The following is a 12877-nucleotide window of genomic DNA, read 5'->3' on the forward strand; positions in this document are numbered from 1 at the left end:
TATCCCTGTCTCCTGGGATTCACACCCACGTGTACCTCTCCCCCTGAAGGTGGCCTGGAGCTCATGACTTACTTCTAATAAATAGGATACAACAAGTGTGATGGCTGTCACTTCTGCGATGACATTAGAGAAGACTGTAACTGCCATCTTGCTAGCAGACTCTGTTAACTCTCTCATTTGCTGGCTTTGGTGAAGTAAACTAGCATACTCACTGGACATGACCATAGGGGAAGGAAAGGAGGGCAGCACCACCCAACAACCAGCAAGAAAGTGAAACCTTCAGCCCAACAGCTTACAAGGAACTGAACCCTGTCAACAACCAAGCAAACTTGGAAATGAATCCTTCCCCAGTCAAGACTTCAGATGAAACCACAGCTCTAGCTAACACTTTGATTGCAGTCTTGGGAGAAACTCTGAAGCAGAGAACCTAGCTCGGCCAGACCGAGACTCTTGACCCACAGAAGATATGAGATAGTACATGTGTGCCCTTTCAAGCCACTAAGTTTGTGGTAATTTCTTACATATGATAGACACTCATACAAGCTATTTTCAATTATTTTCTATTACAGAGAATGTCACTATGAACATTGCTGTACTGGTGTCACAGAATACAGAACACAAGACCTTAAGTTTCCCCTAGGTATATGCTGAGTATATGTGTAGGAATAGAATTGTGGGGTCTCAGAATGTTACCAGTAGTTGGTGAATTATTAGAGTTAGGGTCACATCATGGCCAGACCATCTTGGTCAGGTTTGAGAGTCATAGAACCATAGAATCATAGAACAGGGGGTCAGTCTGTGAGAGGGGCTGGGAGTCATACGGAGGATAGATTTGGGGGTCAGTAAATGGGCAGGGTTGGAGGTGAGGGTGTAGTTACATTTGGGGAGAATGTGAAGACTAGGTTTGGATTTGGGTTTGGACAGTGTTGGAAGATACTGTGAGGGTGGGTTTGGCGGTCAGTCTAAGGGCAGAGTTAGAAGTCAGGCTGTTCAAGTGCACAAGATCTGACCCCTGTGCTGTCATCAACCTTCCAGGCAGTGGCCACCCAGAGTCCAGGTGCCGACAAGGTGAGACCCACTTTGGGCTTACAAGGCTCTTTCACTCAAAAGGGTGGTGGTGGTGGTGGAACACAGCATTAAGAGGGGCAAGAAATCTGGGCAGAGAGAGAAGGTGGTCACAGGAAAGATAGTACAACTTCTTTAATGGGGGTAATATGATCCCATAACTTCCAAGCATTCTCAAAGGTCCCCCCACAGGAGGGGAGGGTGACTGGGACAGACACAGCCCATGTCTTCCCCACTCCTGGCTGAACCCACTCCTCACCCCTTCTTCTCCAGCTGCTGTGTTCTCCATCCTCGACTTGGGTCCCAGGTGATCTCCCAGGAGAGGCAAGGATCTCCCTTGGCTGCCTGGGGCAACTTTCTCCCCAGCCCAGAGCACAGACAGCTAGCCTGGATGGAGATGCCGCTGTCTTCAGGGCTGGGCTGGGACCTGTTTCTAAGGGTGTGGACCGAGCCGGGGCACCGCCCCCCAAGGCCCACAGAAGGGAGCACCAAAGCGGAGCCCCTGGTGCTGGGCACTGCTTTGGGGAGCATGCGAGGTCTCTGCACGTGGCTTCTGGGTTCTGGAAAGCGGTCCATTCTCCTGACCCGGGTGGAGTGGAAGGAGGTGGCTCAGTCCAGGGTCTCTGCTCTGAAGGCGCCTGCCTCACTGACCCTCCCTCCCATACTAGCCCCCATCCCAAGGGAGGGGCGCGCCGGCTCCCGAGGAGACTCATTGGAGCTGCTGGCTCCGCCCGCCCATTGGTCAGTCAGTAGGTCGGTGGGTGCGTGGGTGGGTGCGTCGGTTCTCGGCGTCTGGGCTCTGGCAGGTACTGGGGCGACCCAGCGTGGCCCGGGCCACGGCTCACCGCTGCTTACGCTCTGCCAGCTGGAGCCGCCGGGAGAGGTCGTCGATGCGCACGTTCTTGAGCTGAAGCAAGTGCTCCAAACGCCTCACCTTCATCTGCAGGACCTGGGCCACGAGGCACAGAGGTGAAGTCAGCTGCCTGCTGCCCTTTGTCCCCACCACTGCAGTCCCTAAGCACCCATTGCCCCACCACCGCCCATGCCTTCCCAGTCACCCTCACCTGCACGGTCTCCTGCGAGGCCAACAACTCCTGCTCTTTTTCAGCGATCTGGAGGACGAAGCTTGGGTCGCCGCCCTGCACTGCCTGGCCATATCCCGGAGGCCGGGGCGCGGGCAGCCGGCCCCCCCTGGGGTGGGAAGCAGCTTAGCGGGGGCCTGGAACTGGGGCCCCACTCTTACCCTTCTGATGTTCTTCGGCCAGACTCCTTCCCCCATCCCCTCCCCCCAACCCCATTCCTGCTTCCCAGGAACAGTCTGTCCCCACCCTTACCCACCAGCGCTGTGTTGGGGGATTACCAGACCTGGTGAGATAGGAACTCGGCTTCCTTACCTGACCTGGCCCCCTCCCTGGGGGTCTGGGGCACCTTCCCCTCGGGCCTTCTGGGACAAACCTGAGAGGAGGCAAGTGGAGGAGTTAGTCGAGCTGGAGTCCCTTTTTCCTGACTTCTCTCTCCCTCTCCTCCCCCATAGGTAGGACAGAAGGAAAGCTGCTCCTGGGAGGGAAGAAAAGTAAAGACCACTTTACCCACATCCATGTAGCCAGTGCCATCCTGGGGAGCCAGCTCCTGAAATAACACCCCCCACCCCGGGGGTTTACTGTGAGTTCAGGCTCGCTCATCCACAAGGAGCCCAATGTCTCTTCCGTGGTCCCCAAGGCCAGCCTCTGTTTGCCAAACACCCTCTCCCACATCTGTAGGCAAGGCGGGGCTTCGTGCTGCCTGGAAGAGGCTCGGGTGGGGCGGCACCTGTAAGGAGCTCCTGCGCTGCTTCCTGAGCCTCTGCCGCTCCTCCAGGCGCTGCCTCAGCGGAAGGAGCACTAACTCCACCACACCCGGCGCGCATTGCGCGATTTTGCGCATCACATCCTCTGGTACGGAGAAGTTCAGTTTGTTCAGCACCTTCCTGGGAGACAGGCACAGGGATGGTGGACTGGGTCCCCAGGGAATGAACTGAGGGGCGTGGAGTAGGAGGAAGTGTTGCAGCCTTGGGGGAATGAACCCGATTCTTGGTGTCCCCTTTCTTTGTCTCCTCCCCAATAAAGGAGTCCCTTGATTTTGTTACCAGATCCTGACTGTGTTGTCCCTCCCTACTCTGCCACAAACAGAATCCCAGCCTGGGCTTTGGAGACCATGGGAGGTGTGTGTCGGGGGTGGGGTGGGGGGCATGGTAGGGGAGTCCTTCCTGGGATCCCGGGGTCTGGGTAGGGGATGGAGATTCCGGTAGTGCACCAGGCATTCTGCTACCTGTTTAGGTGACCCCAGTTGCTGAGCTTCTGTTGGAGAGAGTTGGCAGGGACATAATTGTGCATCTCCACCATCTTGGGGAAGTAAAACTTGATGACTTCTGCGACCAGGACTGAGGGAATGGGAGCAGGCATGGAAGGGAGTAAGGAGGTAAGGGAAAAGGAGTAGGGAGAAGATGTGGATGGGATGGGAGAATCATGGATTGCAGAGTGGTGGGGCCAAGCAAAGAGGTGACGTGGAAAGGTAAAGGATGATAGGGAGGGAGGGGTGGTGGAAGAGAGGGAAAGGGGTTCAAGAAAGCAAGATCAGAAATCAGTAATCATCCTCCAGCATACCCCAGAGGAGAGGCATCCCATTCCCCTCAGCTCAGGCATATGAAAACTAGGGTCTCTGGTCCTCTAGTAGAGAATGAGTCTCCAAGAGAGCCCATCAGGAGCCTGGGATCCCATCCTAGTCATTTACATTGAAACACACACACACACTCCCAACACCAAAATCCCAGGAAAGAGTCACAGATTCACACAAGCAGACACATGTGGTAAGATCCCCCTACAGATATGCACATAGGACAAAGTGTGTAGACACACAAGACACACACATGCCCATACATACACAGGCCCACATATAGCACACACATATACAACACACAGAGATGCACAAACACATACACAGATACATATTTCCATCATTGAAGTTCCAAGAGAGTCACACACAAGCACAGTAAGTCACATAGGTACCAATGTACTAATGTACCGGAGATGCATACTTCTGTCATTAAAATCTCAAAAGACACCCTTAGACACACAGACACCTAATAATCACAAAGAAACACATATGCACACAAGACCCCCTACCTGCATACAGGACAGAACCCATCAACAAACATATGAACATACACATGCGCAGACTCCCACAAGACAGATAGATGGAATACAGCAAAGAACAAGTACACACACAAAGAAGCACAAAAGCATACACAAATACACGTCTTATTCATTAAGGTGTCAGGAGGGAGTCACAGACTCACACAGTTAGACACACACCATCATCACCGCCACACATGCATAAAGGACAGAACAAGGGGACATACATATGGATACACACATATTCATATTCCCACAGACACACACAGAAACACACACACATATACACAATTAAAGTTCTAAGAGGTAGTCAGACACCCCCCAACACACACATACCCACGCACAGAAGCACAAAGAGACATGCATACAGACCCCTTACACACATACGTGCAGGACAGAACATGTCAACAAACACGGGCACACGGGACATACACACAGGAGCGCACACATACTGAGGTGCACACCTCCGTCACTGAAGTCCCTGGAGAGATTTCGCTTGGGCCGGGACAGAGGGATGTTGTCTACCCACAGGTACAGCTGGTGCAGCGCCTCCTCGTCCACGCTGCCCGCCATTGGCACCCTCGGCAAGGCCAGGCCGTTCCAGCCGTGCAGAGTCCAGCCCCAACTTTACGATCCCTCAGGCGCCTCTTCTCGCGCCACTGACGGCGGCCAGACCTGCCTCTGCCTCTCTAACCCGAAGACTCTTCTCCCAGCTGGGAGCAGCCATATTGTTTTCTGAAACCATAGCAACTATCCCTGACTGGGCGGGGAGCAGGGGATTCTGGGAGTTGTAGTTTTCTCCCTCTACTTACTCTCAGGCCCCAGCTTTGAAAAGGCGATTAAGTGGCCTTGTCTTCCCAGCATCTGCGCCAAGCGCCACCTGATCAGCCAAACTGGCCCACTCTGAAACCTGTCAGTGCCAACCAGGCCCTCAGTATCCCTGCACCAGCCTCCCCAGGGCTGGGATTCCCCTTCCCCATCCTTTAGTGATCAGTCCCAAGTGAAGGCGGCATCCCAATGTTTGTCAGCTTCCTCTGGGCTTCCACTGCTAATCATCTGCCGCTTCCCATCTGGATTGTGTGATAGGCTGTGTGACTGTGTCTCCTGGCTGGGTCCCTCCTCAGAGCTCTCTGTCATCTCTAGTGCCATCATCTCTAGTGCCCTTCCCAGCAGTGTCCTGGTAGGGCATTTAATATGTCCCCCAGATTCCCAGGGAGAATACTAGGGTTCAGGGCCAGTGCCTTGGGCAGGTTATTTACCTCCTTAATCTTATTTCCTTTTGTGAAGTGGGAATGGTTCTCGCCTATTTGTCCCAACAGGGTAATAGGGAGGAAAATGGGAAGGGTATTTATGGAAGATCTGCATTTGTATGGCCAATGGGGATATGGGAGTAACAAGAGCTCCAATAGACACTTCCACCACCCCTCACTTCCTTCCGAGAGCTATTCTTCCGTGGGTTAGAAATGGATTTCAGTAGCCAATTCCATTTCAAAAGAGCACTGTTTGTAGTAGGGTTAGGGATATGGGTCCTTTCTTAGTGAAGGGACACAGAGTAGCAGGAAAAGAGGCACTTCTAGGATCAGCCAGAGAAGAAAGCTTGCTTCCACCAAAGACTAGCAATGTAGCTTTGGGCACATTACTGGACCTTTCTATGCCTGTTTTCACATGGTTTTACCTACCTCATAGGGATTCGTGAGCATTGAAAGTGCTTAGCACAGCACCTGGCACACAGCAAGGGCCCTATTAACATCAGTTGGTGCTACCATTAATGAGATGACCTCAGTTCCAGCAGAAGAGGAGACAAACGGAAATGATTTGCCTTGTTGGTATTTGAGGGAGGGGCCATGTTGAACAGGGAGAAGACTACTGCTCCTGCCCCCTTTACTCTGGAGCAGGTGGGGGTGGGGAGGTGGGGGGGCTGGGCTTCCTTAAGACCTTCTGGTTTCCTCCTCCATAGCTCAGATGGGTGTGGGGGAATGATGGTAAGGGGAATCCCAACTACGTTTTGCAGTCCCTTAGTCCTTTAGTTTCGTTGTCCTCAAGGCCTACAGGGGAAATCTGAGTGCCAGAAGTCTGGAAGGCCAAGTGTGGAATTGTCACTCTACCTTCTTGATTTAAAGTCACACATAGTAGCCTTGCCTTTCTAGAAGAGACCACACCCAGGGCAGGGAAGGGACAAAAGACGACTTAGATATACCCCCCCTTAACATTCCAGGGTGGAGAGAGGAAGAACTGAAAGGAAGTGGTGGGGAGGGAACCACAGCAGCAAGGTGCCAGCCCCAGTGGAGGTGGGAAAACCGGTTTGGGGCCCAGAGCCGAGCGGACTCCTCAGGCCCAAGCCTTCCCCTGGCTGGAACCGGTGGGGCCTGAGGGCCTCAATGAGGGAGGGGCTGGGCCTTGAAAAGGGGTAGGATCAGCAGAGACACCAAGCTTCACCTTTGGACTGGGGTGCCCCCAGCCTCTTGGGGGTGCAGTCTGTCCCAGGAATTTTATCTACCTCCTGCCACTGTCCCCACGACGGCCACCAGGCTTGGAGATGCTAATCACTGAAAGGTCTAAAGGGCTCCCTCTTAAGGCATTAAAGGTAGACAAAGATATGCTCTGTATGTCCCTCCAGACTCTAACCTGGACCACAGAAGTTGCCCCAGCACCCCTTTTGCTCTGTCCTCTGGGCCCACTCCTGCAAGGACCTTCTTTAATGGGCTTAACAGGCCTAGTTTCCAGTTTAACTTGGTCCAACGGGGATGGTTGGCTCCCTCCCTCCTCTCCTAGCCAACTGACCCCAACTTCTTTCTAACCCCAAAGCAGTGCAAGGCCCGGCTTTCCTTAAACCCAAACAGGTACACTGAAGACCCCTTCCTCCCCAAGCCTAGATAACATTTAGATATGGAGGTGGCCCCTCGCCCCAGTCAGGGCTTGAATTGTGGCTACCCTCTCAACACTTGGTTCCATGTCCCACCAGAAAAAGGAGCAAAAGGAACCAAGAAAGGACGTGTTCCCAAGACAGACGCAAGCCCAGACCATGAAGGATGCACCCTTGGCTGTTAAAACGTTCACCCCCACAAAAGGGGAGTGGACGGATTTATTGAATTCAGACTGGGAAAGGAGCAGCTGGATGGCTGGACTATGGGCCCAGCCCCAGGCCCCCTGCCCAGGATAGGGCCCTGCCAGAGACGGAGGAGAGGCATGGGGCCTGCAGCTACCCACAAGGAAGTGCCCACTATCACTCCCCTGAAGGGCCTCTTGGGAATCTCCAATCTGGAAAGAAAACCAAGGGCCAAAGTAACCTGGACTGGGCCAGAGAAAGGGATTGGGAAGATGGGGAAGCAGGCAGAGGCAGGCTCAGGAGCCTGCAGTGAGTTAGACTGTGCTTCTCGAGGCGGCCCAGGGGCAGGGGTAGGGGGCTGCCAGCCTTGTGGGGGCCTAGGCTGGACCTTCCTCTGGAGCCCTTCCCAGAATGGCTTTGGGGTCCCCCCCACCAAAGACCTGGTGTGGACGGCAGAGGGGAGAGGCACTCTCCGGCCGGGAGCTTCCAGGGCCCACCCCTGGCTGCTCCTGGGGCCTAGTCCACGGATGGCATGGTGTGGTAGCACCGGACAGCTCCCCACCTGGTCCCCCAAGCCCGGGGGGCAAATGGGGAGGAAGGAGGACTCTGAGAAAGAGGCAATAAGCAGGCAGTGAGGCTGACCCCAGCCCCGGGCCCTACCGAGGTGGCTGGGCCTGTCACAGGGCCCGAGGAACATCACTAAAGAATCTGGAGCTCCCCACTCTGGCTCCATCCACAGCGGCTGCCCGGAGAGTCCTCTGCCCTGGGCTGGTGCTGCCACATCCGGGTCGGGCACGACTAGGCCCAGTGGCTCAGCTTTGATGTCCAAGACCCCGAACTCCCGCCTGCCTGGCGTGGTTCTTCCTGGTCACATGGACCAGATCGTGTTCCAAGTGAAGGATGTGGCTCTGCACTCGGTCGTCAATGGGGAAGGAAGTCAGGTACCTCTTGACCATAGCGAAGTAGGCCATGGCTTCCCCAAAGCTGGGCACAGGCACCTCATCACCATCCTCCTCATCGTCTTCATCATCTTCATCCTCCTCATCATCCTCATCTTCCTCCTCTTCCTCACTGTCAGACTCAGAGTCCTCTTCACCCTCCAAAAAATGGAGGGTAGGGCACTGGGCCTCCTCTTGGGCACTGTAGCCCCCGAAGCTGCCACCAGCTTCCACTACCCCCTGGGCCCAGTCCTCAGCCTCCAGCTCCTCAGAGGAGCTCTCTTCCTCCTCCTCCTCCTCATCATCATCACTGTCATCCACATCACCCTCCTCTTCCACCTCCTCTTCCTCCCCCAGCTCCTCTCCTTCTCCCCCTTCCTCCTCCTCGCCTTCTTCCTCCTCCTCCTCCTCCTCCCCTTCACCCTCCTCCTCCTCTTCCTCCTCTTCTTCTTCCTCCTCTTCCTCCTCCTCCTCTTCCTCCCCCTCACTCTTGAGGGCAGTGGTGATGGTGGCATTTGGGCCACCCCCGAAGCCAGCCTCCCGGAAGCAGGCAGCTATGTCCGAGGGCTCCACTGCCTGCCAGGCAGCAGCCACAAAGTGCAGGGCCTCCATCAAACCTAGCTGCAGGCCTGAGCGATCCTGGCCCTCCAGCGCGGCCATGGCCTTGAGTAGCATAGCCTGGCGGTAGTGGCCCTTCACCTGTTGGACCACTCCCCGCTCCAGCGGCTGCACCGTGCCCGGAGGGAAAAAGGCCAGCTGTACGTGTCGCAGGCCCGAGGTATCCAGGGACTGGGCAGCCAGGCGGCCGGCCAGCAGCAGGACTCGGCGAGATTCTGCGGCCATGCGAGTGTCCAGGGCCTTCAGGTACTTGGCCAGGGCCTGGGTGGTGACACCACCCTTGGAGTTGGCGGTGTAGTCGCAGGGCAGGCCGGCTTGGCCTGCGCGGGGCTTGGCCGACTTGCCGGCCACGAGTGGGGGCAGCTTCTCGCTGCCGTCTGCGTTGGCGCACAGCAGGACACTGAGGCGCTGGGTGGCCCTGCGTGCCCGTCCATCGCTGCCGCATAGCCCCGCAGCCTGGTCGGGGAGGAAGTCGTACCACAGACTGGTCTCGATGGCGCTGAACACGTCCTGGGAGGCGTAGCCCTCGGCCACCGACGGCGGCTGCTCCTCCCGAGCGCGCCAGCCCGTCGAACCCCCGCCGCTGCCCTCCGAGGGCACCGCAGGCGGGCTGGCGGGAGCCGCTGGGGGCCGGGGGGCGGCACTGCGCGACCGGGCGCGGGCCACACCGCTGCAGGACACCACACCGTGGCGCCGGCGGAAGCGGTCCAGCCAACCGTTGGAGGCGGTGAAGTCGTCCATGCCCAGCTCCTCGGCTATACGCAGCGCCTTCTCCTTGAGGATGATGCCCTTGACGGGTAGGCCAGCGGCGCGGATCTGCTGGAACCAGGCGATGAGCAAGCCCTCGAGCTTGTCGTAGGGGGACAGCTTGTTGGTTTTGCGGCAGGTGGAGGCCACACCGTACTTGCGCTCCGACGCCAGGATGGCGCGCTTGTTCTTCAGGATGGTGCTCAGCGTGGACGGCGGGATGTTGAAGCGCCGCGCGATCTCGCCCTTGCGCAGGTCCGGGTTCTCCTCCACCTCCTGGATGATCCGCGACTTCTCCCGGAACGTCAGCTGCCGCCGCTTGGGGCCCATCCCGGCGCGCCCCCCGCCCCGGGGCCCGGCGCCACCGCCGCCGCCCCGGGGCGGGGGGCCCGGGCCCGCGGCGGGGGGCACCTGGCGGCCTCTCCCGCGCGCCCCGCCCGAGACAAAGCGGCTCGCGGAGCGGCGGGCGGGGCGGCGACCCGGCCGGGCCGGGGGCACCTTCGGGGGCGCCGGCGGGCGCGGCGCCGGGCGGCGGGCGGCAGGCGGCGGGCGCGGGCGAGGGCGGGCGGCGCGGGCGCGGAAGGCAGGAAGTGCCGCGGCGCGGGGAGCAGGGAGCGCGGCGAGCGGGGCGGAGCGGGCGGAGCGGGATCTCGCGGGAAGCGCGGGGACGCCCGGCACCGCCTCCCCGCCCTCCGCGCCCACCCCCTCCCTCCCCGCTGCCCCGGGCCGACCGCGGGGGGGCGCTGCGGCCTGCTGGACCGGCCGGCGCCCGGGCGTCCGGCGACCTGCGGGCAGGGGCGCGGCTCCTGGCCTCTGCGCCCGGTGGGCCGCGATTTGCTGCTTGTAAAGAATAACAGCTATGGTTTGTGGTTTTTGTTTTGTTACAACAAAAATAGCTCACGTTCTTTGATGATACTGAAAAATACAGGAAACTAAAAATCACCTTTCACCCCAGCACCTGGAGAGGTGAGCAGGTAACATTTTGATACGTTTCCTTCCAGTCTTTTCTCTGGGCTCAAGCAGTTTTCTTTTTTAAAAATTGATTGCATAAAATTGGCATCGGATGTATAGACTGTGTATCTGGCATCTTCTGCTGTTTTACCTGGCAAGGAGTGATGAGAATTTTGCCACATCGATAAAATATTGCCAACACGCTTTTTAATGGTTGTATATTGTTCCAATTAGGGATGAATACTAATCTATGTAGCCTGTTGTTACACATTTAGATTACTTTCATAAGCAACATTACGCTTTTAAATCTATTTGATAATAATCCCACAATCCATAGATTAACGCTCACTTTCTGGGCTTTTCCATGCATGCAGGCATAAATGTTTGTGTTTTCACCTACAGAAATAATGTCATGTATATAAATATATAAACATATATACACGTGAATCCCTGAAACCTCTTTCTCCACCGCACACGTAAAAATGACATATTCTTAAAACAATAAATGCATTGCGGTGTTTTGAAAAAATCTCTTGGAGTGTAGTGAGGTGTAGTCAAGAGGAAGGCTGTGACCCTGAGCACTGGGCTCTCCAACGTTAAGGGTTCGAGAAAGGACTGACAAGAAACTCATGAAAAACAGCTAAGAGGTAGGAGGAACACCAGGCCTGCATGGTGTTTCTGGAGGCCAAGGGAAGAAAGTGTAACTCACTGCTGTGTTAGTGTGTATTGTCAATTTGAATCATGTGAATTTTCTAGTCATACTCTTAGCTCATTTTTCTCTTGTATTAGTCTTTTAGTGGACTTACAGGAGCACTTCATAGGCTCTGAACACAAAATCTTTGTTAAATATATTACATATACGTTCTTCCAGCCTGCCAGCTGTCCTTTAATTTAACCTAGGGAATCTTAGATATGAGAAGTTTTGTCTTACTTAGGCCTTTCCCATTCCTGAGACATAAAAAAAATATTTTCCTAATCACAAGGTCTAAGAGAAAATGTGGGGGAATTTCCCTACAGGAGCCAGATCAGTTCTTGGTGCATAATGGGTATATGGTCCCTGTGCAAAAGTGAGTATAGAGCTACCTGTGTGAGACTCCCTACCATACATTTTTAGGAAACCATGTCAACATTTCTGTGATTTCATTCATGTGCATATATGTCCTTCCTGCCTCTTCACCCATCCTGACTTATAATCAATGTGTGTTTGGGTGAATGTCATGTAGGTGGGTTTATTTTTCCTACTTCACTGAATTTTCCAAGTATTTTTCAACAAGCAAGTACAACAGGCCCTTTAAAATGAAAAGGAGAATGGAAAGTTTGCTGAGGGACATGAAAAATAATGATTAGGTAAGAGGGATGGGTATTAGGCCGAGTGGGCAACTTTGGACAGCCGGGGCCAAGAGAAGAGAAAGTGGACTTTGGACTTGCCTAAGGTGGGGAATTGGAAGGATGGGGCTTACAGAGAGAAGTGGGGGGCCCCAAGCCTAGGGTTCCAGATGGATTGGCAAGGGAATTGCTCAGTTTAGAGGTAGTGGAAATGGGACCTATGCCTTGGTACAGGCGGGTAGACCAGATGTCTAGAAATGGCTGCGTCATCAGCATATGTGTATGGCTTCTTTTTTGTCCTGGAAATGGCCATACCGGTATCTTTCATGTGGCACCAAGGATGGACCTGGAAGTAGAAGACAATGTGGGCCTGTTGATGGAGGTGGATATAGTTAGCAGGAAAGAAGCTGTCCAGCCATTTGAGGACATCTCCGCAGTTCCTAGAGCCAGGAGTCCCAAGAGAAATACCTCATCTCTCCCCGAGTCCTCCATAATTCTATTCAAGCTTTCATTTTTAACAGCTTTATTGAGACGTATTTCACATATTATACAACTTACCCATTTAGCATATGCAATTCATAGACACATGCAACTATCACCACAGTCAATTTTAGAACATTTTTGTCACCTTAGAAAGAAATCCCATATTTTTTAGTAGTATCTCCCTATCCACTCCCTGCCCCTTCCTCAGCCCTGAGCAACCACTGATCTACTTTCTGTCTATAGATTTCCCTGGTCCGGACACTTCGTATGAACGAAATCATATCATATGTGTCTTTAATGACTGGCTTCTTTCACTTAGCGTCATGTTTTCAACATTCATGCATGATGAAGCCCTATCAGTGCTTTATTCTTTTCTTACAGCTGAATAATATTCTATTATATAGATATATGACATTTTTAAAAAAGATTTTATTTATTTATTTGACAGACAGAGATCACAAGTACGCAGAGAGGCAGGCAGAGAGAGAGGAAGGGAAGCAGGCTCCCAGCTGAGCAGAGAGCCAGATGCGGGG

General features: G+C 54.6%; 2 protein-coding genes across 2 annotated transcripts; both read right to left on the reverse strand.

Moving 5' to 3' along the window:
* Positions 1–1906: 1906 nt before the first annotated feature.
* Positions 1907–4808, reverse strand: SPEF1 (sperm flagellar 1; the record flags this gene model as incomplete). The annotated part of the gene is made up of 7 exons (XM_080813618.1): positions 1907–2014; positions 2130–2256; positions 2460–2520; positions 2655–2694; positions 2875–3031; positions 3373–3484; positions 4700–4808. The coding sequence occupies 7 exons, from the start codon at positions 4806–4808 to the stop codon at positions 1907–1909; spliced, it is 714 nt and encodes a 237-aa protein (XP_080669744.1).
* Positions 4809–7280: 2472 nt separating this feature from the next.
* On the reverse strand, positions 7281–9914 carry CENPB (centromere protein B; the record flags this gene model as incomplete). Its single annotated transcript, XM_080814667.1, has 1 exon — positions 7281–9914. The coding sequence occupies one exon, from the start codon at positions 9912–9914 to the stop codon at positions 8094–8096; it is 1821 nt and encodes a 606-aa protein (XP_080670793.1). The 3' UTR covers positions 7281–8093.
* Positions 9915–12877: the final 2963 nt, after the last annotated feature.

The sequence above is a fragment of the Martes martes genome (assembly GCF_963455335.1).
Source record: "Martes martes genome assembly, chromosome: 9".
Taxonomy (NCBI): domain Eukaryota; kingdom Metazoa; phylum Chordata; class Mammalia; order Carnivora; family Mustelidae; genus Martes; species Martes martes.